This window comes from Ceratotherium simum, chromosome X (assembly GCF_057802395.1).
Source record: "Ceratotherium simum simum isolate JZ-2026a chromosome X, ASM5780239v1, whole genome shotgun sequence".
Classification (NCBI taxonomy): domain Eukaryota; kingdom Metazoa; phylum Chordata; class Mammalia; order Perissodactyla; family Rhinocerotidae; genus Ceratotherium; species Ceratotherium simum.
Genome location: NC_141940.1, coordinates 90,884,752 through 90,912,266, shown reverse-complemented (window position 1 = coordinate 90,912,266; position 27,515 = coordinate 90,884,752). Strand labels below are relative to the sequence as shown.

At 37.2% G+C, this 27,515-nt stretch overlaps 2 protein-coding genes across 2 annotated transcripts in view; one reads left to right on the top strand and one right to left on the bottom strand.

Annotated features, from left to right (window-relative positions):
• The window catches only part of RP2 (RP2 activator of ARL3 GTPase), a 32,320-nt gene extending 23,522 nt beyond the window's left edge, over positions 1-8,798 (top strand). The window contains exons 4-5 of the mRNA XM_004434987.2: positions 4,243-4,328; positions 6,274-8,798. Coding sequence (XP_004435044.2) covers positions 4,243-4,328; positions 6,274-6,357 — 170 coding nt within the window. The 3' untranslated portion in view covers positions 6,358-8,798. The remainder of the gene's footprint in view (positions 1-4,242; positions 4,329-6,273) is intronic.
• LOC101398697 (uncharacterized) overlaps positions 1-27,515 on the bottom strand; it is a 727,039-nt gene that overhangs the window by 367,647 nt on the left and 331,877 nt on the right.

Genomic DNA, 27,515 nt, shown 5'->3' with positions numbered 1-27,515 from the left:
GATGGAATGTTCTGTAAACGTTCACTAGGTCAATTTGGTTGATAGTGCTATTCAGGTCATCTATATCCTTACTGATTTTCTGCCTACTTGTTCTATGAATTAAAGAGAGAGGAGTGTTGAAGTGTCCAACTATAATTGTGGATTTGTCTGTTTCTCTTTTCAGATCCTATCAAGTTTTGCCTCGTGAATTTTGAAACTCTGTTGTTAGGTGCATACACATTTAGGATTGTTATATCTTTTTGGAGAATCCTTTATCATTATGTAATGTCCCTCTTTGTCTCTGATAATCTTCTTTGTTTTGAAATCTACTTTGTCTGAAATATAGCTGCTCCAGCTTTCATTTGGTTGATACTATTTCATCATATATCTTTATCCCTTTTCTTTTAACTTATCAAAGTCTGTATATCTAAAGTGGATTTTTTGTAGATAGCATATAGTTGGTTCATGCTTTTCAATCCAATCTGACAACCTCTGTCTTTTAACTGGTGTGTTTAGACCATTCACATGGAAAGGGATTGATAATCGTTGGATCAACATCTATCATTTTGCTAGCTGCTTTATGTTACATTTGTTCTTTGTTTCTGGTTACCTCTTTTTCTGTTTAATTGGGCATTTTTTATGATTCCATTTTATCTCCTTTATTGACTTATTATTTATACCTCTTTTTCTAAATCTTATTTAATGGTCACCTTAGGTTTTACAGTATACATATTTAAATACTTTGACCCCACCTTATAATAATATTATACCACTTTACCTATAGCATGTAAGGACCTAATAACATTATATTCTCAAATCTTCCCTCCCATCCCTGTGTCACTGTTATGTATTTTACCATTACATATGCTATAAACACCTAATACATTGTTAATGTTATTACTTTAAACTGTCAGTTATTTTTAGAATAATTAAAAATAAAAATATAGATCATATTTTACTGGAGGTTTTAGAGCAGAGAAATGTCATGGTCCCTTTAAAATGTAACTTTTATCACTGGTTGCTCTAAGGGGGAAGCAGAGAGAACAGCTGGGAGGCTGTTGCTGTAATCTAATTGAGACATGATAGTGGCTTGTTCCAAGGTCATGTTAGACAGAAGAGTTTGTTAGATAGGACATCCAGGAATCTTTTTTATTTACTTCAAAGTTTCACGATTTTTCATGACTGTTCAAATATTTAGATTTAAAGCTACTGCGAACTATTTCATAAGATGTTCACATTAAAACACTCAAAACATGACCAGTGATCCTTGTTGACCTCATAGTTCAGTTTGAAATAATCACAGTAATTGTAGTCATCGTCATTAGATAGAGAGACAAATATGACTGCTTAAAAGGTGTGTTGGCAGCTTTGTAATTTTTCTTTAATTTTGGATTATCTACACATGTTAATCAAAACTGATGCACTTGTCCACATTTTTTGTTGGTGTTTCTTTGTTGGCAAATTTTTAGGTCACTTATTGGAAGTTCATCATATTCTATTCAAAGAATATCAACTAAGTTACATACCTGGGTAATTCTAAAAATATTGTATTTCTGAATTCTAGATTATGTTGCCTTTGTAGAATACGGGAACTTTCAATAAATGTCTGACTTGAAAAAATATATCTACTGTATTTCCTTGTGGTGATTCTGAATAAAAGCATTCTCTATTCTACCTTAATTCAAACTTTCCACTCTTTGCAAAACTGGAAACCCTACATTTATTATCAGTTTTTTCTTTTTAGTTCAGTATTTATTTGGTTTAAAATGCTTTTTAAATTCCTTGTAAATTTCCAAATGTACTATGTCTCCTCAAAAGTAGAGAGTACAATGACCCCATGTGTACCCATCCCCCAGTTTTATCAACTTTTTGCCATACTTTAAAAAATCATCTATAATCTCTTCTTTTGCTGAAATATTTTAATCAAATTTTGATATGTCCTGTCATTTCACCCCTAAATATTTCAGTGACTTAAACAAAACAAAATTAAAAACGGATGTTTTCTTAAGTAACCACATTATATTATCACATCTATCATGATTAACAACAATTCCTTAATATCGTCTAATACCCAGTCCATATTCGAATTTCCCTAATTGTCTAAAAACATTCTTTATGTATTTTTACAGTTAATTTGATCCAGATCTAAAATTGGTTCACTCACCGTATATGGTTGTTTTGTATTTTATATCGCTCTTAACCGGAAGCAGGTGTTCCTATTCCCCTTTTTGTTTCATGCCTTTGTCTTGTAAAAGAAACCTGGTCAGTTGTCCTGTAGTATGCATGGGTTTGTTTAATTTGTTCCTTTATGGTTCTTGTAGACTAGAAGTTAGATCAAAGCTTTGTTTACACTCGAGTTATTTTTTTTTGCAAGAATATTTCACAAGTGGTACTATTTCCTATAGCATTAAATGAGAGGGCACATAATGTTTCATTGTTACACTTTTAGTGATGCTAGGATTGATTGTTAGGTTCATGTGGTGACAGCCTTCTCTTTTTATTGTAAAGTTTCCTGTCAGTCTTCCCTGTGGGATGCTAAAACCATTGATGATTGTTGCCTGATCCAATTATTTTATTAGGAGTTGCAAAATGATCATTTTCTAATCATGTCATTACCTCTGCATTTATTAATGCATATTAACAGAACTTCTCCTTGTACATCAGAGCTGTTTGGTTAACTTGAGATATGCTTCGTGTCAGAAAAGCAGAATAAATAAAGGGAAAATAATTTAGCATCAATTTTCAGAGTAATGAATTGGTGCCCTAGCAACCTACAGTGGTGTCCAGTGAATTTTGTTTCTCTCTCTTTTTAAATATCATTATGAACTCATGACTTTTTATATATTTCAGTATGTTTTAATACATTGCAATCATTATTCTTCTGATCTCACCATGTCTCATATTTGGCCACTGGGAGCCCCTTCAGGCTGGCTCTTGTGTCCTTCTGATACAACCCCATTGGCCTTTGATAACCTCATTGCTTTTTGGCTCAGCAAGATATTCCAGGTTGATCTTACCCATTTCTTGCCCCAGACATAGAATCATCCATTTTTCTGAGAAAATGTTCCCCAGTTACCTCCTTTTCTTTACTCAGCACCTATCTTGATCTACACACTGTGATGCTAAAAAACTCATACTTTAATTTGTTCTCTGTATCTAATTGTACAGTTGACTGTTATATATCCTGCCTTTTCTGTGTTTGTTGTCTGTATTAAATCACAAGCCCTCAGTTATTTTGGTGCCCAGTGTAGTGTGATGTTTTCTCTCTTTCTTGTGCCTCGTCCTATGGCACATGACTACATTCACCTTAGTATTTTATTACTTAGTATTTCATTATTCTCTGTTGTTCCATATTTGTTTAATGGGTTTATGTCTTTTTTCAAGAAATTTGTAATTTCCTGGAGATCAGGACGTCTCCATTACTGTAGGAGATAAAAATCAAATCTATTAGGAATATAGTGATAGCTGAATAAATATAAATTGAATTGAAGGGCATATTTTGTTTGGCTAACTTATGGCCATGTTTACCAACAATTTGACACCAGTAGTGCCAAAGCTACGTTTCAATCCAAGCCAAACTAAATCATGAATCTTTACACCAGAATTTAAAGTACAAGTGGTTTAAAAGTATTCAAATTAATGTGTGGGAAAGGAGGCACAAATGTCCTATTCAGAGAATTAAAAAATAAAAACTTGGTCATTGGTTCTAGAATGAAGTTTTAAGGCACACTCAAGAAAAATACTTTCAGATGGTCATTACTTTTGGTGCCTGGCCTTAATTCCTACTTGGTTTAGCTTCATTATTGGTGGCCCAGAACTTAGCTGGTAAGTAGGAGAGTTGGAAGCAAGGCTGGTTGCCTGGCAAAACCTACTTATAATTGACTTAAATTGCTTTTGATCTTATTTATCATTTTATCAGCTATTTTTTGTACTGCTAAATGAGTAGACTTTTTAGGGTTTTTATAGAAGAATGAAAACCAGAAAAGCCGGATTATTTATAATATTTAAAAATGTGACACTAATCCTATAATAGCATTGAAGCTACTCGTCATGTGATGTGAAGCTACTCGTCTGCATTTATTTGTTTTATGATTAGAGTAGGAAGAAGTAGCTGAAGTGATGTGTCCCATCTGTCTACTTCCTTCTTCCTTTTCTCTTACTCCCAAAGAAGAGGCTGGAAATTCTTCAGGGAAAAATAAAAACATTAATTTTAGGATGGATTTGTATTCATGATAAGACAGCACTTGTTGGATTTTCTTATAGGTCCTGTTATTGCCTTGGAGTTTAATGGAGATGGTGCTGTAGAAGGATGTCAACTTATTGTCAACGAGATATTCAACGGGACCAAGGTAGAAGATTTTATTGACTATATTTCAGTCGAAGCTTTTCATTTCATTTCCTTTTCCTTACAATCAAATAGTACTTTTATACCTGGTATTGCTTGGAATTAAAAAGAAAAACAGCAGATCATGAATTTTAGAACCTGTTGTTAAATAATTGAGAGCTAAGCTTTAGTTTTTTCCTTGCTGAACTAAAATTTTAATTGCTTAAAAATGTACAAAATAAGAAGCTACTTATTAAAAACCTCCAATAATACATAAGTTTCTAAAGTAAAAGTCTCATGAAATGTCTCTTCAAGTCCTTCCTTTTTTTAAAATAGTGATATGTTGAAAGATGTTATATTTCTAGGATTATATATTTTAGACAGACAATCCTATTACCCAGTATTCATTATTATTTGCTTCAGAAATTGAACTTGAACTATATCTAGAAATCATTACATGTAGGTATTTTCTAGATATGCTGATGAGGTTGTTGTATTTAAGAATTTCAGACTTAAATAACTTAGAAACCAAACATATAAGAGGATTAAATGAGTATATATATAACTGATGATTTTTTGATAAATATCTCAGAGGGAATTTTTGGTTTTGTAGTCTGATTTGGCTTATGATTATTTGAATTTGCATAATTGAAAGTATACTTTGTCTTTTGTCTCATTTTATCATCACAGTACTAAGGGAGAGGGCGAATATAATCAAATTGAATAGAAAAGGAACCAGAGAGGGAATGGTTATATGATTTGGAGTTTTTAGATCTGAATGAGTTAAAGATTATCTAATCCAGCTTTCTCATTTTACAGGCGTGGGAACTGAGCCCAGAGAGGTTTATTAAATTTTCAGCATCACACAGCTAGTTTGTGATAAAACTAGAATAGAACCCAGGTCTCCTCTAATTTCTGGCTGACATTGTGAAAGCTTTATTTTATTTTTTTTTTATTTTTTTTTGTGAGGAGGACCAGCCCTGAGCTAACATCCAATGCCAATCCTCCTCTTTTTGCTGAGGAAGACTGGCCCTGGGCTAACATCCGTGCCCATCTTCCTCTACTTTATATGGGACGCCGCCACAGCACAGCTTAACAAGCGGTGCATCGGTGCGCGCCCGGGATCTGAACTGGCAAACCCCAGGCTGCCGCAGCGGAGTGCGTGCACTTAACTGCTTGCACCACCTGGCTGGCCCCGTGAAAGCTATTTTTGAAGGGTTCTATTGTGTACTGCTTTAGTGATGTTAGAAACTAATTCATTTAAAATTAATAATATATCTTTAGCAGCTTTTAAAAAGATAATCTCAAATTTTGCTTCTCAGCCTATTGAGATTGTTATTAGAAAATAGAAGAAACAAAGAGCTCTTTATAAATAAACCACTTTATTCAGTAGCTTTCATAATATTGACTGTTGTGTTTAAAAACCAGTAAAACTCCAAGTGTAATAAAATACAACTGAAGTATTATGAAAGCAAAGACTTAAGTTATATCACAAGTGTTTTTAAAAGAGCTCAATTTACATTATAGCTATTAAAACTATATTGCATAGATACTACAGAAAATCTAGATTAAATATTATAAATGATGTACTTGAATTTCTTTTATTTGTTTATTTATTTATTTTTGAGGAGGAAGATTATCCCTGAGCTAACATCTGTTGCCAATCCTCCTCTTTTTGCTGAGGAAAATTGGCCCTGGGCTAACATCCATGCCCATCTTCCTCTACCCCGCATGTGGGACGCCTGCCACAGCACGGCTTGATAAGTGGTGCATAGGTCTGTGCCTGGGATCCGAACCTGCAAACCCCGGGCCACCAAAGCGGAGTGTGCGAACTTAACCATTACATCACTGGGCCGGCCCTTGCATTTCTTTTAAATAGCAAGCTTGTGACTTTGTTCTGTGGAGAACGTGGGCTTTGGAATTTGGGGATTACTAGTATTTATTTTTTGTTTCTTTTATATTTAAAATAGATGTTCGTATCAGAAAGCAAGGAGACAGCATCTGCAGACGTAGACAGCTTCTACAACTTTGCTGATATACAGATGGGAATATGAAGTGCAGTGTGGAACCAGGGACTGGATGTTAAGCCCTTTTCAATTTGTGTATTAGCAACGGTTTTTACTAATGCTAAAATTGTTAAATTTTACTTTTTAATAAATGGTTGAATACTGCATCATTTACTTGAGGTTCAAAAGTAGTTCATTTTAAATTAAGTAGTTTTATTCAGCTTAAAAACTATGTAACCCACTTCAGTAAGCTCACAGTTTTGTTTCTCTGCATATGATACTGTTATTAGAAAATAGAAGTGGCTAACAGTTCGTGATTTTAATCCTAATTAAATGTTCTTTCAAATCTTTGATAATTTAAAGTTTCCTCAGTGCCCTATGATATTTGTTTGAGAATACATTCCATTGCTTATTTTGTTTTTCAATTTAGAGGGATTTGTTACTAGTTGATCAATTAGAATGAACCTATGCACATTTTTTTCATATATACATATCCAATTAAATAATTGCTTCCTAGGCACATAATATGGCGAATGAGATTTTATACACAGAGTTGACATAATACTTTGTAAACTGAATTTTTTAAATTAATAGGTATTTGATACCAGTTTTACAAGTAACTCTACTAACTGATGTTAGTATAGCTGTTTAAAGACTACTTTGTGAGTAGTATAATTATTTGAATAAATTCCACATTGTTTAGTTTTTGAGTACAACTGCTAGATGACTCTTCTGCTTCCTGGTAAGAAAAGGTATATGCAACACTAAAACTATGGAAGCCCGATCACCGGCAGTTTTCAAGAAGGTGATTACTGTTTTATTAGCTCTTGTAGGCTTTTAGGAGAATTAGAACAAAACTTTGTGACATTTAGGTAAGAAATGCTTAGGCATAATGATAAGCTATGCAGGTTATTAAAAAGCTAGATAAATTTGATTTTCATTAGACACGGCACTCATATCAAGTAATGTTCAAGTATGATAAAATTATTTTGGTTGCTTTAAAGCATTATTTTCTAAATCAACCTGACCATAATAATTTACCAGGAGGCAGGGGAGAGCTACTTGTTTAAAAATCCACATTCTTGGACCCAATCCCCAGATGCACCAATTCAGTCTCCAGGAGAAACTCTGTTTTAAGGGGTTTGTTGTAATCTAAAGTAATCTGTTTAGAAGATGTTGATACGTTGATCTTATGAGAAGGGACTGAACCTGCCATCTACATCACATATAGCAGCTAATAGAAAATTAGCTTTCATAGGTCTATTTTTAAAAGGAACCTTAAGTTTAATTCTATTTTGGTAAAATTAAGACTGAAAATAGCCACTTGTAAAAATTCCTCATATGATTGTTACTAAAAATGTATTTTCATGTTCAAACTGTTTTTGGATATTAACTACTACACTGAATTGTGTGTTGATGTTCAGAAGTAAAAGATTAATTGAATTTCCATTTTAAATTAGTAAGTAATATTGACCACCTACCCGGTGCCTGGCCTTGTTCTAACTATTTGCATTGCATCATTTTCATCTTTTTATAACATCTACATAATCAACCTCTCCTTTAAGTCAAAATGATTTAAAAAGATGCAAATAAAAATTGGTGATAGGTTTAATATAATTTACAAATGAGCTTTGCAACTAGTGGTCAGAGGGCATTAATTTTTCCTGTAATTAAGTTGAATTAAACATATTCCTTCTGATCATGATTACATTATTAAACCCCATTATTCACATTTAAGATAATCACAATACTTTTTGTCTTTCAAAAATATAATACAATGTTATGCAAAGCTATAAATTTTCTTTATTTTATCTATGGTATTTTAGCAAAAACTCAGGAATACAACATATAAGGGAGATGTTAATTTAAAATTTTCCACTAAATTTAGTAACTATTAACCAAAGCCTAAAATTTTATATTCTTCAGTTAGATAAGAGCTTTTACCCAAGTTTACTTTGTCTTTAAGGACAGTGATTTGGCTTCTGAATGTTTGAAAAGATTTTTAAAAATAAGTAGTGCTATGGTTGTTGTTTCTATGATTCAAAACGTTGATAGTAATTATACTACATTTCATTTCTGAATAGCTCTTGAATTCATGAAAAATTAGCAATGAAAAATTAGTAATTTTATTAAGTTATACATGTTTAAACATTATATTAGCTTATTTCTCTTATGTTAATAGTGCTGCTGTTTTTGCTTCTGTATATTTGTGTCCAGCTTTTATATGTAATTTAGTGTTTATAAAATGTGATTTGTAATAAATGTTGTTAAAATGAAAAGGGCTTAACACTCATCTTTGAAGAGCACTTCTAAAACATACATTTACTTGTACGTGTGCCAAAATTTCATCATGACACAAATTTTTTAATGATAAAAGTGAAATAAAATGGTCTAACCTCTGTCTTATATTAATGAGAAATGAGCTGTGTGTGTGTGTGTGTGTACACAAAGCACTCTGGAGAAATGCAAAGAAAGTAGAAACCTATTTTAATCTAAGTAATTTCCAATATAATGCTTCCTTTGTTAAGAAATACATCCTATTATGATTGAATACTTACTAAGATTAGGCATCTTTCTCTTCCATATTTAAGAAAATAATGAATTGTTTGTGATATACTTTTTTTCAGGTTTATACAAATGGACCTTATTTTTAAATTACTACCAAATTTACCAGCTTTTTGTATCCAACTTCTCCCTCTCCTAGCCCATAAATCAGAAGTACTGAAACTGCAATTTGGTTAGTTCTTATTTATTTATTTATTTTCCCCCAAAGCCCCAGTAGATAGTTGTGTGTCACAGCTGCACATCCTTCTAGTTGCTGTATGTGGGACGCGGCCTCAGCATGGCCGGAGAAGCGGTGCATCAGTGCGCGTCCGGGATCCAAACCTGGGCCGCCAGCAGCGGAGCACGCGCACTTAACCGCTAAGCCACGGGGCCGGCCCTGGTTAGATCTTAAAATTCATTTAGTATCATTATTTCTATATATAAAGCTTCTACATGTACATTTAGAGCATTTGGGGGAAAAAAACAGAAATGCACAAGACAATACCAAAAATTACTTTCTATTTATTGGATAATTCTTGCTGTGCTGTTTAAAATTTGTTTTTCTCATTTAAAAGGGACATGTTTAACTCTGTTCTCTATAGGAAGAGAAGATACCATAATTAGGGTATGATTACTCCTTCAAAATCCATTCTAGAAAATACTTTAAAACACTAAAAAAGTCAAATTTCATTTGAATTTTAGTAATTCAAAAAAGAAAACCTTTTTTGTGAAAATGGAGTCATTCACTGTTGACTTGGTTTTCTTTTTTGGTAGAGTGTTGGGAGGAAGGCAATAAGCCTTTTTACTACTTCATCTCTCTCCTTTGACATTTTGGCTTTTAGTGGCAAACTCCAGCAAGATGTTCAGAAACAGCAATTTCTTCCTTTTCTTGTGTTTTGGTGCTTTCCTAGTGAGAGCAGGTTCTCACCTATAAATAGATGGTGAGGGAGTAGGAACACAGGGAGCAGAAGGCATCAGCTCTGATCCTCCCTCTGGGGCCTGCCTTCCTCAATTCAGCTTAATTGGACTAATGAAAAGTAACTTGCAAATGGTGTGACAAGTAATTAACTGATGTTTGTAAGTGCCTTGAAAATAAAAGGAACTTTATGAATGTTAAGTATTATTGTGCCAAGCAGAGAGAGTACGGATGGTGTTCTTTTAAAGTAGTTAAGCTGTGTAGCCATACACCTACCTACAAATAGACAACTGAATAGGAAAAAACAAATATGAGGCTGTTAAGACTTAAGTGCTGTTTTCTTATTGATTGATGTACTTTCATTTGTCAAATGTAGGTCAGTCTGTTAGGCTCATTAATAAAACCTTTTGTACTATTTCACCCTAACTTCCAAACAGATCATATATTAAGTGATTTTAAAATTTATCTCATTAGAGTCATCTAGTTTTAGGACTTTGAAGAGTCTGGACATTTTCAATCTCTCATTTTACAGATGAGAAAATTGAGGGTCAGAAAGTTTAGATGGCCTGTCCAATCACACCATAATCACTGAGCCACAATGTAGACCTCTTGACAAGACCCAAGATCACCAGGAGAACAAGGCTCAGCTCATCTGTCTTCTCCTACATGAAGCCTTTTTTAACACTCCCAGAAAGGTGCATTCCCTCCTTGGTGCTCATACAGTGCTCTGTATAGCTTTCCAAGTACCTATAACACTTGATTCTATTTCTTTATCCAGGCCTCCCTTGCTACTCAAAGTGTGATCCATGGACCAGCAGCATCAGCATTACCTAGGGCTTGTTAGAATCTCAGGCCCCACTCCAGATCTGTAAAATAAGCTTCTACATTTTAACAAGGTGTTCAGGGGATTCATATGCACATTCAAGTTTGAGATCTCTGTCCTAGACCATTAGTTCCTTAAGCGCTAGAATCAAGGCTTAGAGATCTTTGTATTCCTAGAGAGTAGCTTAGGGTCCAGTAACATGATCTATATTTAATAAATGTTTTTGATTGAAGGACACAATCCAATGCTCCATTCTACTCTCCTTGATTGGCTTTGGAATAAAAAACATTCTACACTATTTACTTTTTTCCTTCCTGTTTTGTGTTGAAATAGTAACCACGGTCTCTGCCCACTGAGGCTCTCAGGGAGCTTTGAGAACATCAGTGGTATTCATTGGAAACAGAGATAAAAACACAGCAGTTTCTGACTTAAATTTTCTTCTGATGTGTTTTCGTATTCGAGTTTGTTTTATTCAATTAGGAAACATGTTGCATAAAGCCAGAGTGATTGTTGATGCTGAGGCTGAGTTAAAAGAAAAAAGCAGTCAGCTACTCTCTTTGGGCTTGTGGGGAAAGTTAGTCAGTTAGTCCTTCTCAGATCTGTTATCCTCCCTCTTTATCTCTTGACATCTTCCCACTTATAGTGTTCAGGGATGAGTTTGACCATCATCAATAAAACATGTGCAGGATTGTCCAGAGAAGTGTTCAGTATTGCTCCAAATTTGGGGGGGAATATGATGGTGACAAAGGCCTAATTGTAAATCTAAAATTTGAAAGAAAAGTAAAATCCTAAATGTAGACTCTACCATTTATTTACTTTAAATGGTTTTTCTTCCTGTTTCCTCAGTATAAACATATTGACGTCTTCATATGAAACTTAAATTGTAATTTCTTATTTAGAAAGTAGTTCTTTGCATTTAGTCAATGGTAGCAGTAGACCAGGTATTCAGGTGGCATACGATCACTCCCTTCCTGTTACTGCTTTAAAGGTAACTTAACACAGAAAAAAGAAAAACATGTGCATAAATGTGGTGCTTAGGTTTGAAGAGTCAGGTGTTTCTGACCTGAACCAGGGCTCAGCATCTTGAAATGAAAAAAAAAATGCTGACCTCCTTTACACATCTTTGCTCCAGTGTATTGTATTACAAATCCTTTGGTGTTAACATGTACAGCGAACTACGTGATTGAAGGCTATGGCAATAGATAGGGCAGCGTTTGAGGCCTCTGTGGCATTCTTCATGCTGCATCTGACAGCACTACTATAGGTGCTATCCTGATTACTTTTATATTAGTGTTAAGAATAAGGAAAAATGTAAACCATGGGACACATTGTAGATGCTCAGAATATTACAGTGCCCTTCCTTCACCCTTAGAAAACTCATTTCTATGAGTGAATTTTTAAAAAATTTTTGGTGAAAAAAACACATGAGATCTACCCTCTTAAATTTTAATTTAGAGCATTTTTATGGGAAAATGTTGCATTTCTCTTCCCCCCAATTATATGTGAAGAGGTACCTCCCACCTCATCAGAAGGGGCAGAAATCATTTAAGTGCAGTTGGGTTTGGGTTTTTAAATGCTGTTAGATAGAGCAGCTACTTATTATATGTCAGGCTCTGTGTTAAGTGTTTTTTTTTTTTTTTTTGCTGAGGAAGACTGGCCCTGAGCTAACATCTGTTTCCAATCTTCCTCTTTTTTTGCTTGAAGAAGATTAGCCCTGGGCTAGTCTTCTTCTATTTTGTATATGGGTCTCCACCGCAGCATGGCTGACCAGTGGCGTAGGTCCATGCCTGGGATCTGAACCCACAAACCCGGGCCACCAAAGCAGAGCACGCGGAACTTTAACCACTACACCATGGGGCGGCCCCTCTGTGTTAAGCGCTTTACATATAAAATCTCATTTAAGCAGCTACTTATTATATCTCAGATCTGTGTTAAGCACTTTACATATAAAATCTCATTTGATTCTCTCAGCAACCTTAAGAGAGAGGTAATACTATTATCCTTATTTCTATGATGGAGGAAATTGAAGCTCAGAGGTTAGCTAACTTGACTGTGGTCAAACAGATGCTAAGTGCTGAGTCTGGACCCAAGGCCAGAGAAAGAAGTTTAACTCCAAAATCCAAGCTCTTAACCATTGCACTCTGCTGCTCAGCAATAATAATGGTAAAAATAATTGCAACTGTTTATTGAGCAGCTGCTATAACAGCCAGGCACTGTGTTAAGTATTTTGCCCACTTTAAGCTATTTAACCTTCACATCAAATGTATGAAGACTGTATTATTCGTCCCATTTTGCCAGCTGAAGAAATTGAAAGTTAGGCCTAGTACCTCATTTGTTTAGGGTCACATGTTTGAGATTGGTAAGTGGGGATCTATTAAGGATGAGATCAATATGGTTGAGGATGTGTTTGGCCAGGATAGAGCAGAACCTGAAGCCTGCCCTGATTACCTGGTTCAAGGGGGTCTCCGGGGGAAATGTATGCCCGGAGTATAAAACAAAGCAGTGACTCTTTATTCTTAGCTGGGGCTTTGGCCCAAACTCCAGTTTGGAAGGAGTGAGGCTCCTTCCAGCAAGGAGTGAGGCTGGCCAATTTGGAAGACTCGATTTTCCTATGCTAGATAGGCCTGAGGCCCCCAAAGCCCACATTCTAGGCTTGGCTGTTCCTCCATGGATGTGACAAGGCCCTACCTAGGGGTGCTAGAGGGAAAGAAAGACCATTTCTCTTGATGCCTGGGAGCCTCTGCCCCTAGAACATGGCTGCTGCAAAGGGAGGGTGAGCAAGCAGCAAGGTACTCCCAGACAGAAGATGGATACAACGTATAAGAACCACTTGCCTCTTTACTCCTCTGAAAGTGCCACCTACTGTGACTGTGGTTCAGCCTAGTGCCCTGGAATCTTCCCAATCCAGATCAGCACTCCTTTTGTTGGGGGGGGGGGATGGGGGGGAGGAGAAAAGTAACCCTGAGTTTCCTTTCCCCTAAAGACCAGCATTACCATAGTAAGTGGTAGAGCTGGGGTTGAAACCAATGTCTGTCTCTTAACCACTATTCCAGAGGGAGGAGCATATCAAAATTACTTGTGGGTATTTTTCAAAATACATATGGCCCTCCAGGCATTTAGAAAGCCTAAACAAGGTGACTGTACAAAACATGAAAGGTGGGGGAAAAAAGATCAGAGATGGGCAGAGAAACAACATTCAAATAGCATGAAGTTAAAAACAACAAAAAACAAAGATCTATCTCTTTGTGCTGATAAGGAGAAATGTTACTTTTAGGTTACAAAACCAAGGTCCAGGACAGTGTACCCACTATGCTACCTTATGTATAAGAAAAGGGGCGATAATAAGTGTGTGTATATATACGCTTAATTTTGCAGAAAGGACCACTGAAAGGACAAATAAGAAACCAATAAAAGTTACCCAGAGGAGGCAAGAGGAAATGAAGGGGATGGAGTCAGAAGTGGGAACGAGTGAAGAAGCAGAAAGAAGGTGGTAGAGACTAAAAGAAAAAAAGAATAAGAATGAGTAGAAAAAAAATCATGGGAATACTTTTTCCAAAAACTACTTGGTGATTTTTTTTTTATTTGGGATGGAATTCAGGGAAAGCAAAAAAGTTAGTGCCCAGAGATGGCTGGAAAGAGAGGACCTTTGGTTTGATACCATAGACTAGACCTAGGGTCCAGATAGAAAGATGTTTCCTGAGTGACTGAGGGAGTTGAGGAAGAACTCCAACTTGATTAAGGGATAGGAACCAAGTAACTATCAAGTCAATGGCACATCGTTTATTGCTGTTCACATGCATTACTCCTTTTCACCTCATAAGAATGCTATCAGTGTCAATACCACTTACACTTCAGAAAAGCGCCTCTAAATCTTCTAGTCAAGATCCATAGGTTGGTTTTGTTCTTTTTTTTTTTTTTATTGCTGAGGAAGGTTCACCCTGAGCTAACATCCGTTGCCAATCTTACTCTATTTTGTATGTGAGCCGCCATCAGAGCATGGCTACTGATAGATGAGTGGTGTAGGTCTGTGCCCGGGAACTGAACCCGGGCCACTGAAGCAGAGCACACCGAATTTAATCGCTAGGCTACTGGGGCTGGGCCAAGTTAGTTTTTTTTTCTTTTGTGAGGAAGATCGGCCCCGAGCTAACATCTGCCGATCCTCCTCTTTTTGCTGAGGATGACTGGCCCTAGGCTAACATCCATGCCCATCTTCCTCCACTTTATATAGGATGCCGCCATAGCATGGCTTGACAAGCGGTGCATCGGTGCTCGCCCAGGATCCGAACCGGCGAACCCCGGGCCGCCGCAGTGGAGCGCGCACACTTAACTGCTTGCGCCAGCAGGCCGGCCCCAAGTTAGTTTTTTTCTTAATCACACTTTGTTCCCTATAGCATTTTTCACTGATAATCATTTTCTTGTTCTTTAAAATTTCTCCCACTTTGGTTCCCGCAATAATGAATGCAGTTATCTACCATCCATGAATTCACTGAGCATTGCTTCTTGGGCCAGGCACTGGGCTAGACTCAATTTTTCCTACTTCGTTGAGACTTAGTCCCTTTAGCTAGCTCCTCATTTTGTTTTTTTCTGCCCTTCCTTTTCCCTCTTCCACCTCAGCTGTCATCATGGCACAATGTTCAGTCTTGAGTCGTCCTCTGCTTTCATCCCTATGTTCTTTCCTTTAGGTTCATGTACGTTTCTCAGAGCTTCAGCCAGCACCACTAAGCACAGCTGTTCATCTGACTCCTGTTCTTCAATCTTTATACCAAATATGTTCACTTGAATAGTTAAATAATTGTTCTCCTGGTCTCACCATATACTAAACTGAACTCATCACATTCCTCCTTCCCAGATGGTCTCCCTGTCCTGGCATCCTCGTTTACATTGATGACATGCAATTATCTCAGTTATACCATCGACACTTTGGGGTCATCTTAGAATGTTTATTCACCCCTGCTAGGCAGCTCTTAACTAGCCCTGTTGTTGAAATGTTTCTCTTCTCCATCCTCTCCTTTTCATGTCCATCTTCATCAACCTAATGTGTGCCATTGGCCCCATGGTCACTACATCAGCCTCCTCATTGGGGCCCTACTTAACATCTCTACTTGCTTCCTCCCATGCATCCCACACACTGCAGGGCAAAAGAGTGTAGTAGTTAAAGAGCATAGTCTTTGGGAGTGGTTTTCTTATCATTAGTCTCCTGTCATCTTGTGACATTTTCTATTTTGGAACTCTTAAATAATTTCATTCTCTCCAAAGCTAGACTGTCAGCTTTTTGAGTAATCCAAATGATAAGCATCTTCATTTTGAAGTCTGGGACCACTTTCTTAAAGAACAAAAACAACATCAAAAACTGAGCAGCATCTGCAAATCAATCAATGTGATACACCACATTAACAAAACAAGGAATAAAAACCACATGATCATCTCAATAGAAGCAGAGAAGGCATTTGACAAGATACAACATCCATTTATGATAAAAACTCCCAACAAAATGGGTTTAGAAGGAAAGTACCTCAACATAATAAAGGCCATATATGACAAACCCACAGCCAACATCATACTCAAAGGGAAAAATTGAAAGCCATTCCTCTGAGAACAGGAACAAGACAAGGGTGCCCACTCTTTTTTTTTTTTTTAACTTTATTTATTTATTTATTTTTCCCTCAAAGCCCCAGTAGATAGTTGTATGTCATAGTTGCACATCCTTCTAGTTGCTGTATGTGGGATGCGGCCTCAGCATGGCCGGACAAGCAGTGCGTCAGTGCACGCCCAGGATCCGAACCCGGGCCACCAGCAGCGGAGCGCAAGCACTTAACCACTTAACCGCTAAGCCACAGAGCCAGCCCGCAAGGGTGCCCACTCTTGCCATTGTTATTCAACATAGTACTAGAGGTTTTGGCCAGAGCAATTATGCAAGAAAAAGGAATAAAAGGAATCCAAATAGGAAATGAAGAAGTGAAACTCTCGCTGTTTGCAGACATGATTTTAGATATAGAAAACCCTAAAGAATCCATTGGGAAACTATTAGAAATAATCAACAACTACAGCAAAGTTGCAGGGTAAGTTTAAGAACATTTCCAAAAGTAACCCAAAAATTTCTTCAGAGGGATAAAGAATAAGATGACATCATTTGGGTAAGGTCTCCCAGAGAAGTAAAAAATTCCCAAGAAATTTATGAAGAACTTCAGGAACAAAATTATTGCTGTCGTGATTAAAACAAACAAAGAAACAAAAACACAACTGGTTCTTATATCCCATCAGACATGCAGGATTTACAGATGGACTTGGATAGAGCATAGAAGGCCTGGAACAGTTTTCATGGGCTTCTGTCCCATTAGATCCTGGTGCTTCTATCTTCGGAAAGCTGAATATAGAGACTTCTGAGAACTCGCTTAGATGAGATTTCCCAAGAGGAACCACTCGCTCCTAAGCCACACACGGTACAGTTTACTTCTAATATGGAAAATGATGGTTAGTCTCTACAGTTGAGTATTCTCCAGCATCAGACACTTTCTTAACCCCTTTTGAATTGTCTGATTTAGAAAAATCCAATCTAAAGAGAGAAGACAAAGTTCAGGGAAAATTAATTTTTTTCTTTTCTTTTTTTTGCTGAGGAAGATTTGCCCTGAGCTAACATTCACTGCCAATCTTCCTCTTTTTGTATGTGAGCCGCCACCACAGCATGGCCACTAACAGACAAGTGGTGTAGGTCTGCACCTGGGAACTGAACTTGGGACACTGAAGCAGAGTGTGCCAAACTTAACCACTAGGCCACCAGGGCTGGCCCTTAATTTCTTCTGAAGTGCATACAGATTTGGGATTTTTATATAAAAGTAAAGACAGTGAGTATATTGTTCAGGATTCCACCAGAGAAACAAAACCATTAGGAGTTTCATATAATTATTATATACACATAATTTTTTTGCAATGAATTGGCTTAGGGGCTGGCTAGGCAAGTTCAAAATCTGAAATCTGTACAGCAGAGCGTCAGGAAGGGCAGGCTGGAACTCTCAGGCACAAGCTGATGCTGCTGTCCACAGGTAGAATTTCTTCCTCAGGGAAGCCTCAATTCTGCTCTTAAGGCCTTCAACTGATTGAATCAGGCCCACCCAAATTAGCTGGGATAATCTTCCTTATTTAAAGTCAACTGGCCGGCCCTGTGGCTTGGTGGTTAAGTGCGTGCGCTGCGATGCTGGTGGCCCGGGTTCGGATCCTGGGTGCGCATCGAGGCACCGCTTCTCCGTTCATCCTGAGGCCGAGTCCCGCATGCAGCAACTAGAAGGATGTGCAGCTATGACATACAACTATCCACTGGGGCTTTGGGGGGAAAAAATAAAATAAATAAAATCTTTAAAAAAATAAAAAAATAAAAAAAATAAAGTCAACTGATTATAGACTTGAATCACATCTACAAAACACCTTCATACCCCCACCTAGGTTAGTGTTTGATTAAATAACTGGGGACTATAGCCTAGCCATATTGACATATATAACTGACCATTACAGTGATGGTTGGTATTTCATTTTGTTTTAAATTTCCATCAGTGAACACTGTGTTCTTTGTGAAAATAAATCATAAGCCCAGACAGGCTTCCAAGAAGAGAGAGAGTCAATATTACAAATCTGTGGCATCAGCATTAGTGCATATTTGGTCTATGAAGGTCATTAACCATCTGGTAAAAGGCAGCTTCACTGATTATAACGCATCCATTGGATGTATGCTACTGCCTGATTCCACTAAACTGTTTGCAGTTTATTGGTAAAAAAAAAATTAGTTCTCCAATTCAATTGAAGTTAACACCTAAAAAGGGAGGATTTCAAGGAACAGGCGTGTGTGTATTTCTTCATTTGTAAATCATTTCCTCAGGCCACAAATGTTTAATGAATACTGTACTAGGTGAGTTGGCCATTTCTACTCTCCCTTGGGGTAAAAATGGTGGATGCTTTAAATAATGAAACCTACACAAGAATAGAAAGCATTTGTTTTGAAGCGTATCTACTGTCTACTAATGATGTGAGGAAAGTTTTCTCTCTGAGCCTCAGTTTGCTTACCTTTAAAATGGGAATAATAATTACCATCTTGAGGAGTTGGGGGAAGATTGGATGAGAAAATAAAAGTTAAACACTTGGAACACAGTAGATGCTCCACAAATATTGATTTTTTGCTTCCTTCCATGAATATAGCCTTCACAAGTGAAGTCTTGTGAATTAAAAGTTCTCTCCAATTTTTTTTGCAGATTATCTCTATTTGCTATTATTTTGGATATCAATATGTAGCAAAGGATCAAGTGAGGTTACCAGTGCACATGAACTTATCACATTGACTATACTCTCTCACTATAGTTTCCTTTGTATTTATTTACACGCATATGAAGAACATTTTTACACGTTATCATTTCAACCGTGGGTGCAGATAAAATTGCCATGTGTTTACAATTGCTATTTTGTTTGAAAAATCAGCAATTTTCCAAATTTTATCTGAAAATGTTCCTGTGAATCATAGTGGTGAAGTTCTGAACAAATGTTAGGTGTCACCATATTTCACAAGTTCAAAAGAATTTTGACTGAGGAAAAAGGAAACATATCTTAAATTCTTTTCCGTATCAGACTCTCTCATGTGACTTGGCAGATGCACAGGTTGTTTTGTTTTATTATTATTAATTAGACAAATAATACCATTTTATTTTCCCTGAAAAAAATTGGAGATAAATATAAAATTCTCTTTGATCCCTACTCCCCATTGGTAACTATCATTACCAATTAGGTCTGTATTCTTCCAGACTGTTTGTCTATGGACTTACATACATATTACAGTGCACAGACAAATGAACTTATGTGGAAAGTTGCTATTTTACTTGTCTAAGGAAAATGGGGCCCATTATTGATTTTTATCATGTGAAATTTGGTGTGATGGGTAAGAGAGTGATTAGAAAGAAAAGAGAAGAAGGAAGGGAGGTCTTGCCAATAGTGATAATTTACTTCTCTATATTTCTTTAGCCTTTTCACTTGTGGTCCCCTGAGCCCATTTCTGGCAAGTTACACTACCATAGTGTCTGCATAGTAGCACAAGAAGTTTAAAGATCTTGCATCCAGTTTCTTCAACGAGTCGCTCACAAAGACAGATACCAGTCCCCTATGCTTGCCGAAAGTCTCTCTCCACCAAAGTCCAAGCATCATCAGTTCCATTTTACAAACAAAAAAGAAAGAAAGAAAGAAAGAAAAAGAAAAATAGTTTTGGCTTTAAAGTGCAAACTGAAGTCATCATGACTTCCAACGTCAAATTCTTTCTGTTTTCCAACTGAAACAAAAATCTCTTCATTAATCATTTCATTAATTTCTTTGAAAATATGAGGTAACTTCAAGTTCTAGAAAAGATGGCTTAGACTCATTTCTCCTTGCTCCTCCCTGCTAAGTACAAGTAAATCCCTGGGAATAATACAGAAATCCCATTATAAGAAGACTCTGGTGGTAGAAATCGGAGTGTGGGCTGGCTGGAGACCTCAGGACTTGAGGAAACACAACAGTGAGCTCCCTGGTTTTTCAACATCCCAAACTGGGTGCTGGAGAAGCCTGCAACTTAGAATCTCCAGAACAGACAAAAAACAAACACAAAACAACAAAACCAAAGGAAAACCTGTTCTTTCTGGCCAAAGGACCGGGAAAGGAGAGAAACCCAGTCCCGCAGGAGAGAAACCTTGACAACACCCTCCCTAGCCCAGCCAGCGGTGTCAGCAGAGACTGAGTAGGGAAGCAGACTTCGGTCCCCCATTCAGTAGCCTCAGGCGGCTGGAGGACTGCTTTCCTCTCCCTCTGGGAGCACAAGCCGAGACTGAGTGGGAGTCCCCGCAGCACGGGGCGGCCTGTGGAAGCATTTTTCTCCCCAGCGGCACCTGCCGAGAGCGGGCTGGAGCCCGAACCGCGCTGCACCAGGCAGCTGGGGAAAGTGTGCCCTGCCCCCGCTGGTGGATCGGCGGTACCCAGGAAGGAATCCATACAGCCGTGCCCCACCCAGCAGCAGCAGGTAGCCAAGGTTAGCTCTTTCAGCCCCCGCACGCCTGGCATCTCCCAACTCCCCACCTGCTGACACCGAATGGCCCAGGGAGGCACAGGATCTCCTGATCCCCACCAAGTGGCAGGTGGCTGGGGAGGCACTTTCTTCTCCTGCCAGCGGTGTCAGCTGAGAGCTCATGGGGAACTTTGGACATCTGCTGCTCCCCTCCCGCCCTACATCAGGAGATGATCCAGAGAGATGCTCCCCCTACCCGGTGTTGCCATGTCAGTGGAGACAGAGTGAGGAATCTGGACTTTTCACCCTCATCTGCCAGTGGCGGCTGGTGCCCCAATTAGGGAAGGAAGGAAGGATCTCAGAGAGGAGGAAGCTGGATAAAGGGATTCTTTAATCTGCACAGGAAGTCCTGGAAAGACACATGATGGACCCAAAGGTAAAACTGACTAAATGAATGTGCCTGAAGGTCTGAGAACTGAACTACAGTGTGGAATACCACCTCAGTTTTCCAGGTGGCTTCAAGTAGCACACAAACGATGCAGACCAGAATAGTACTGCAAGGGTTTTAAAAACTACATTGTCATTGAAACCACAGCCCACAAAAGTAAGCCAGGACCTGTGCACTAAACCTAAATAGGGTAACTGCCTGCTAAAATAGGAGATTTAAGTAGGATCCAGAATCTCCTAACACTCAAAATGTCCAGGAGACAATGGAAAAATGCTCATCATACCCAGAACTAGTAAAATCACAACTTGAACGGGAAAAGACATTAACAGACATACCACTGAGATGAACAAGATATTGGAATTATCTTACAAGGACGTTAGAGCAGCCATCATAAAAAAATGCTTCAATGAGCAATTACAAATTCTCTTGAAACAAATGGAGAAAAATATAAAATTTCAGCAAAGAAACAGAATTCACAAAAAAGAACCAAAGGGAAATTATAGAAATGAAAAATGCAATAATCAAAAAACTCACTGGATGGGCTTAATAGTAGTGTGAAAATGACAAAGGACAGAATCAGTGAACTTGAGGACTGAACAATAGAATTTCTCCAATCTGAACAAAAGAGAGAAAATAGATGAGGGAAAAAAGACCCAGAGTCTCAGAGACCTGTTGGACAATAATAAAAGTGCTAATATTCATATCATTGAAGTCCTTGGAGGAGAGGAGAGCATGGGACTGAAAATGAATTCAAATAAATAATGGCTTAAAATGTCCCAAATTTGGCCAAAGACATAAACCTACAGATTCAAGAAGATCAGTGAAACCCAGACAGGAAAACCCAAAAACATCAACACCAAGACACACCATAAATAACTTCTGAAAACTAAATACAAGGAAAAAATCCTGAAAGCAGCTAGAGAGAAAAAATGAATTACATGTAGAGGAACACTGATTCAGATGATAGCAAATTTCTCATCTGAAATCATAAAGGCTGGAAGGAAGTAGTACATTTTTCAAATGATGAAAGAAAAGAATTGTCAACTCAGAATTCCATCTTCAGCAAAAATATCCTTTAGGAATGAAAGGGAAATAAAGACATTCTCAGATGACAGAAAACTTACAAAATTTTCACTAGCAGACTTACCATTAATGAATGGCTAAAGGAAGTTCTCCAAACAGAATGGAAATGATATCAGAAGAAGGCTTGGAACTTCAGAAAGGAAGGAAAACAATGAAATGTGTAAAAATACGGATAAATATAATAGACTATCCTTTTCCTCATGAGTTTTCTCAATCATGATGGATTGTTGAAGCAAAAATTATAACACCATCTGATGTTGGGTTCAATGCATATAGAGGAAATAGATTAAAAAATTATATTTAGGGCCGGCTCCGTGGCTTAGCGGTTAAGTGCGCGCGCTCTGATGCTGGCGGCCCGGGTTCGGATCCCGGGTGCGCCCCGGGGCACCACATCTCCGTCCAACCCGAGGCCGAGTCCCGCGTACAGCAACTAGAAGGATGTGAACCTACGACATACAGCTATCTACTGGGGCTTTGGGGGGAAAAAATGAATAAATAAAATCTTTAAAAAAAAAAAAATTATATTTAAAAAGTGGGAGGGTAAAGAGACCTAAATGAAAATAAGGTTTCTACACTTCACTAGAAGTGGTAAAATGTTGATGATAGTAGACTATGATAAGTTACATATGCACATTTTAATACCTAGAGCAAACACTAAGAAAACTACACAAAGTGATATACTCAAAAACACTATATAAGTCAAAATAAAATTCTAAAAAATATTCAAGTAACCCACAGTAAAGCAAGAAAAGGAAAACAGAGGAATGAGAAACAGAGGGAATAAACAGAAAGCAAATAATAAAATGTTAGACTTTAGCCCTAAGATATCAATAACTGTGTTAAAGGTAAATAGTCTAAATACACTAATTAAAAAACAGAGATTCACAGAATGGCTTTTAAAAATAACCCAACTATATGCTGTCTACAAGAAACTCACTTCAAATATAACAAAATAGGTAGGCATAAAGTGAAATGATGGAAAAAGATATACTGCTCAAACATTAATTTATAAAAGCAGGAATGACTATACCATATGATCCAGCTATTCTAATTCTGGGTATTTATCCAAAGAACATGAAAACACTATCGAAAGATAAATGCACCCCTATGTTCACTGAAGCATTATTCACAATTGCCAAGACTTGGAAGCAACCCAAGTGCCCATCAACGGATGAATGAATAAAGAAGATGTGGTATATATATACAATGGAATGCTACCCAGCCATAAAAAGAGACAAAATCGTGCCATTTGGGACATGGATGGACCTTGAGGGTATTATGCTAAATGAAATAAGTCAGACAAAGAAAGACAAATACCATATGATTTCACTCATATGTGGAAGATAAACAAACACATAGATAAGAAGAATAGATTAGTGGTTACCAGAGGGAAGGGGGAGGAGGGCAAATGGGGTAAAGGAGCACATATGTATGGTGATGGATGGAAACTAGACTTTTTGTGGTGAACATGATGCAGTCTATACAGAAGCTAAAATATAATGATGTAAACCTGAAATTTACACAATGTTATAAACCAATGTGACCTCAATAAAATAATTAAAAAATAAAAAAACATATCAGATAAAGTAGACTTCCGAGCAAACAAAATTACCAGGGATGAAGAGGGCTATTACATAATGATAAAAGGGTCAATCCACCAAGAAGACATAGCAATCCTAAATGGGTATACACCAAACAACAGAGCTTCCAAACACATGAAGCAAAATAGGATAGTACTGAAAGAAAAAATAGACAAATTCACAATTATAGCTGGAAACTTCAATACTCCCTCTCAGCAGTTGAACTACTAGACATAAAATCAGCAAGATTATACAGCTCAACAATACCATAAAGCAACAGGATCTAATTTATATGACACTCCACCCAACAATAGCATAATTCACATTCTTTTCAAATACCCATGGAACATTCACCAAGATAGCTCATATTCTGGGTCATAAAACAAACTCCAACAAATGTAAAAGAATTGAAATCATGCAGAATATGTTCTCTGACCATAATGGAATCAAACCAGAAATCAATAACAAAGTCAACAGGAAAATCTCCAAACATTTGGAAAGTAAACAACCTATTTCTCATTAATCCACAGGTCCAAAAGGAAATCTCAAGGGAAATTTTAAAAAATACAATGAACTGAATGAAAATGAAAATATATCAAAATTTGTGGAATGTAGCTAAAGCAGTGTTGACATGGGAATTTAGAACACTAAATGCTTACATTAGAAAGGAGGAAAGGTCTTATATCAATCATGTAAGCTCCCACCTCAAGACACTAGAAAAAGAAGAGCAAAATAAAATGAACTCAAAGCAAGCAGAAGGAAGGAAATAAAAATAAGAGCAGACACCAATAAAATTGCAAATAGAGAAACAATAGAGAAAATCAATTAAACAAAAAGCTATTTCTCTGAAGAGATCAGTAAAATTGATAAACCTAGAGCAAGATTGATTAAGATAAAAAGAGGGAAGACACAAATCACTAATATCACAAATGAGACAGGAGATTTTACTACAGATTCTGCAGCCATTGAAAGGAAAATAAAGTTCTCAACCCAGTTCCCAAATTCTTTGGAAGAAAGATGCTATGCCGGCTGGCCCCGTAGTGTAGTGGTTAAGTGAGCATGCTCCGCTGCTGGCGGCCCGGGTTCGGATCCCGCGCGCACCGACGCACCACTTGTCAGGCCATGCTGTGGCGGTGGCCCATATAAAGTAGAGGAAGATGAGCATGGGTGTTACCTCAGGGCCAGTCTTTCTCAGCAAAAAGAGGAGGATTGGCATGGATGTTAGCTCAGGGCTGATCTTCCTCACAAAAAAAACAGAAAGAAAGAAAGATGCTATGCAAATGTCTGTCCATAGCAAATATACAGTCAAACCATGAACAAAATGTTCATAAAATCTGTCACTATTTGGAAAACAAACTTGCAAATTATTAAATTTCTTTGACATTAGGGACTTTGCCCCCACCCCCCAGAAAAAAAAAGAGAACTACCACATGATCCAGCAATCCCACTTCTGGGTATATATCCAAATGAAATAAAACTATTACGTCAAAGAGATAGTTGTACTCCCATGTTCATTGTAGCATTATGCACAACAGCCAAGGTATGTAAACAACCTAAGTGTCTGTCAGTGGATGAATAGATCAAGTAAATGTGATATATGTATGGAGTATTATTCAGCCTTAAAAGAAAAGGAAATCCTGTCATTTGTGACAATATGGATGAACCTCAAGGGCATTATGCTAAGTGAAATAAGCCAGACAGAGAAAGACAAATACTGCATGGTATCACTTATATGTAAACCGAAAAAAAAAAGTGGAACTCATAGAAACAGAGAGTAGAATAGTGGTTGCCAGCGGCTGGGGGGTGGGCGAAATAGAGAGAGGTTGGTAAAAGGGTACAAACTTTTAGCTATATGATGAATAAGATTTGAAGATCTAATGTATAACATCATGACTATAGTTGATAACAGTGTATAGTATAATTGAAATTTGCCAAGAGAGTAGAACTTATATGTTCTCACCAAAAAAAAAAAAAAAAAAAGGATAAATATGTGAGGTGATAGATTTGTTAAAAAAAAAAAAGGAATACTATGAAAAACCCTATGGACATAAATTCAACAACTTAGATAAAACGCACCACTTAGATAAAACGCACCAATTCCTTGAAAACCACAAACTACCAAAATTCAACCAATATGGAATTTATAATTTGAATAGTCCAATAACTATTAAAGAAATTAGATTTGTAATTTTAAAAGTTTTGACAAAAGAAAGCTCTAGGTTCACATGGTTTCACTGAAGAATGCTACCAAACATTTAAAGAATTAATACCAATTTTATACAATCTCTTTTAGAATACCAAAGAAGAGAGAACACGTCTGTGTCATGGGCCTCCAAGACCATTCCCAGGCTCAGTGATTCACTAGGAACTCAGCATATAGTCAGACTCACAGCTATGATTTATTACAGCCAGAGAATACAGAGAAAAATCAGCAAAGGAAAAAGGCACATGGGGTGAAGTCCAGAGAAAAACCAGGCACAAGCTTCCAAAGGTCTTCTTCCAGTGAAGTCACATAGGATGTACTTAAGTCATCCAGCAAAGAGTTGTGACAACATATATGATATGTTGTCTATCAGGGAAGCTCATTAGAAACTCAGTTCCAAGGGCGTTTACTGGGGAGGGGGTTAGTCATGTAGGGCACCCTCTGCCCAGCACTCACCAAAATTCCAGATTCCCAGAAGGAAAGCAGATGCTCAACACAAACCATATTGTTTATACAAACAGTTTAGGCACAGTGAGCAACTCTTATCAGTGCTAGGAAGGGTGGGAACTCAAATCCAAGTTTCCAGATGCTATCCAAGGACTGACCTTGCTAACAGGCCTTTCAAAGGATAGCAGTTAAGCCTGCTATGTTAACTCTTTTCTGCATGGCTTGGAAATCAGGAAACGAATTCTAGTCCCAGCATAAATCACATTTGTACAAATGGTTTAGGCATAGTGAGCCACTCTTATTAGTTCTGGGTTCGGTGGGAACTCTCCTGAAATCCAAATTCCCAGGTACCCGCCAAGGGCCTACTATGCTAACTCTTTTCTGCACAAATTCCCAACTCATTTTGTGAGGCCAGTATTATCCTAAAACCAAGACCAGACAAAGACAGTGGAAAAAAACCCTTAAAACTTCTCTCATGAACTTTGACACAAAAATCTGCAACAAAATATTAGTGACATAGAATCCAAAAAGATATAAAAAAAGAATTCTACTATGGCCAAGTGGGGCTTATTCCAGCTATGCAAGGTTAGTTCAAAAATCAGTATTCAATCAGTGTAATCTATCATATCCACAAGCTAAAGAAGAAAAATCACATGATTATATCAATTGATGCAGAAAAAGCATTTGACAAAATTCAGATCATTCATGATAGAAACTCTCAGCAAACTAGGAATAGAAGGGTACCTTCTCAACTTGATAAAGAGCATCTACAAAACAAACTGCAGCTAACAGTTTTCTTAATGATGAAAGATGGACTGTTTCCCCCTAAGATAGGGAACAAGGGAAGGATGTTTGCTCAAACCACTCTTATTCAACACAGTGCTGAAAGTTCTAGCCTGCACAGTAAGGCAAGAAAAGACACACAGATTTGAAAGGAAGAAATAAAACTGTCGATATTCACAGATAAAATGATTGTCTAGGTAGAAAATCCCAAAGACTCTACCAAAAAACTCCTAGAACTAATAAGTGGGTTCAGCAAAATCAAAGGATACAAGATCAAAACACAAAAATTAAATGCATTTCTATATACCAATAATGAACAATGAATAAGGAAGCTTAAATTTAAAACATAATACTATTTACAATCACTCCAAAG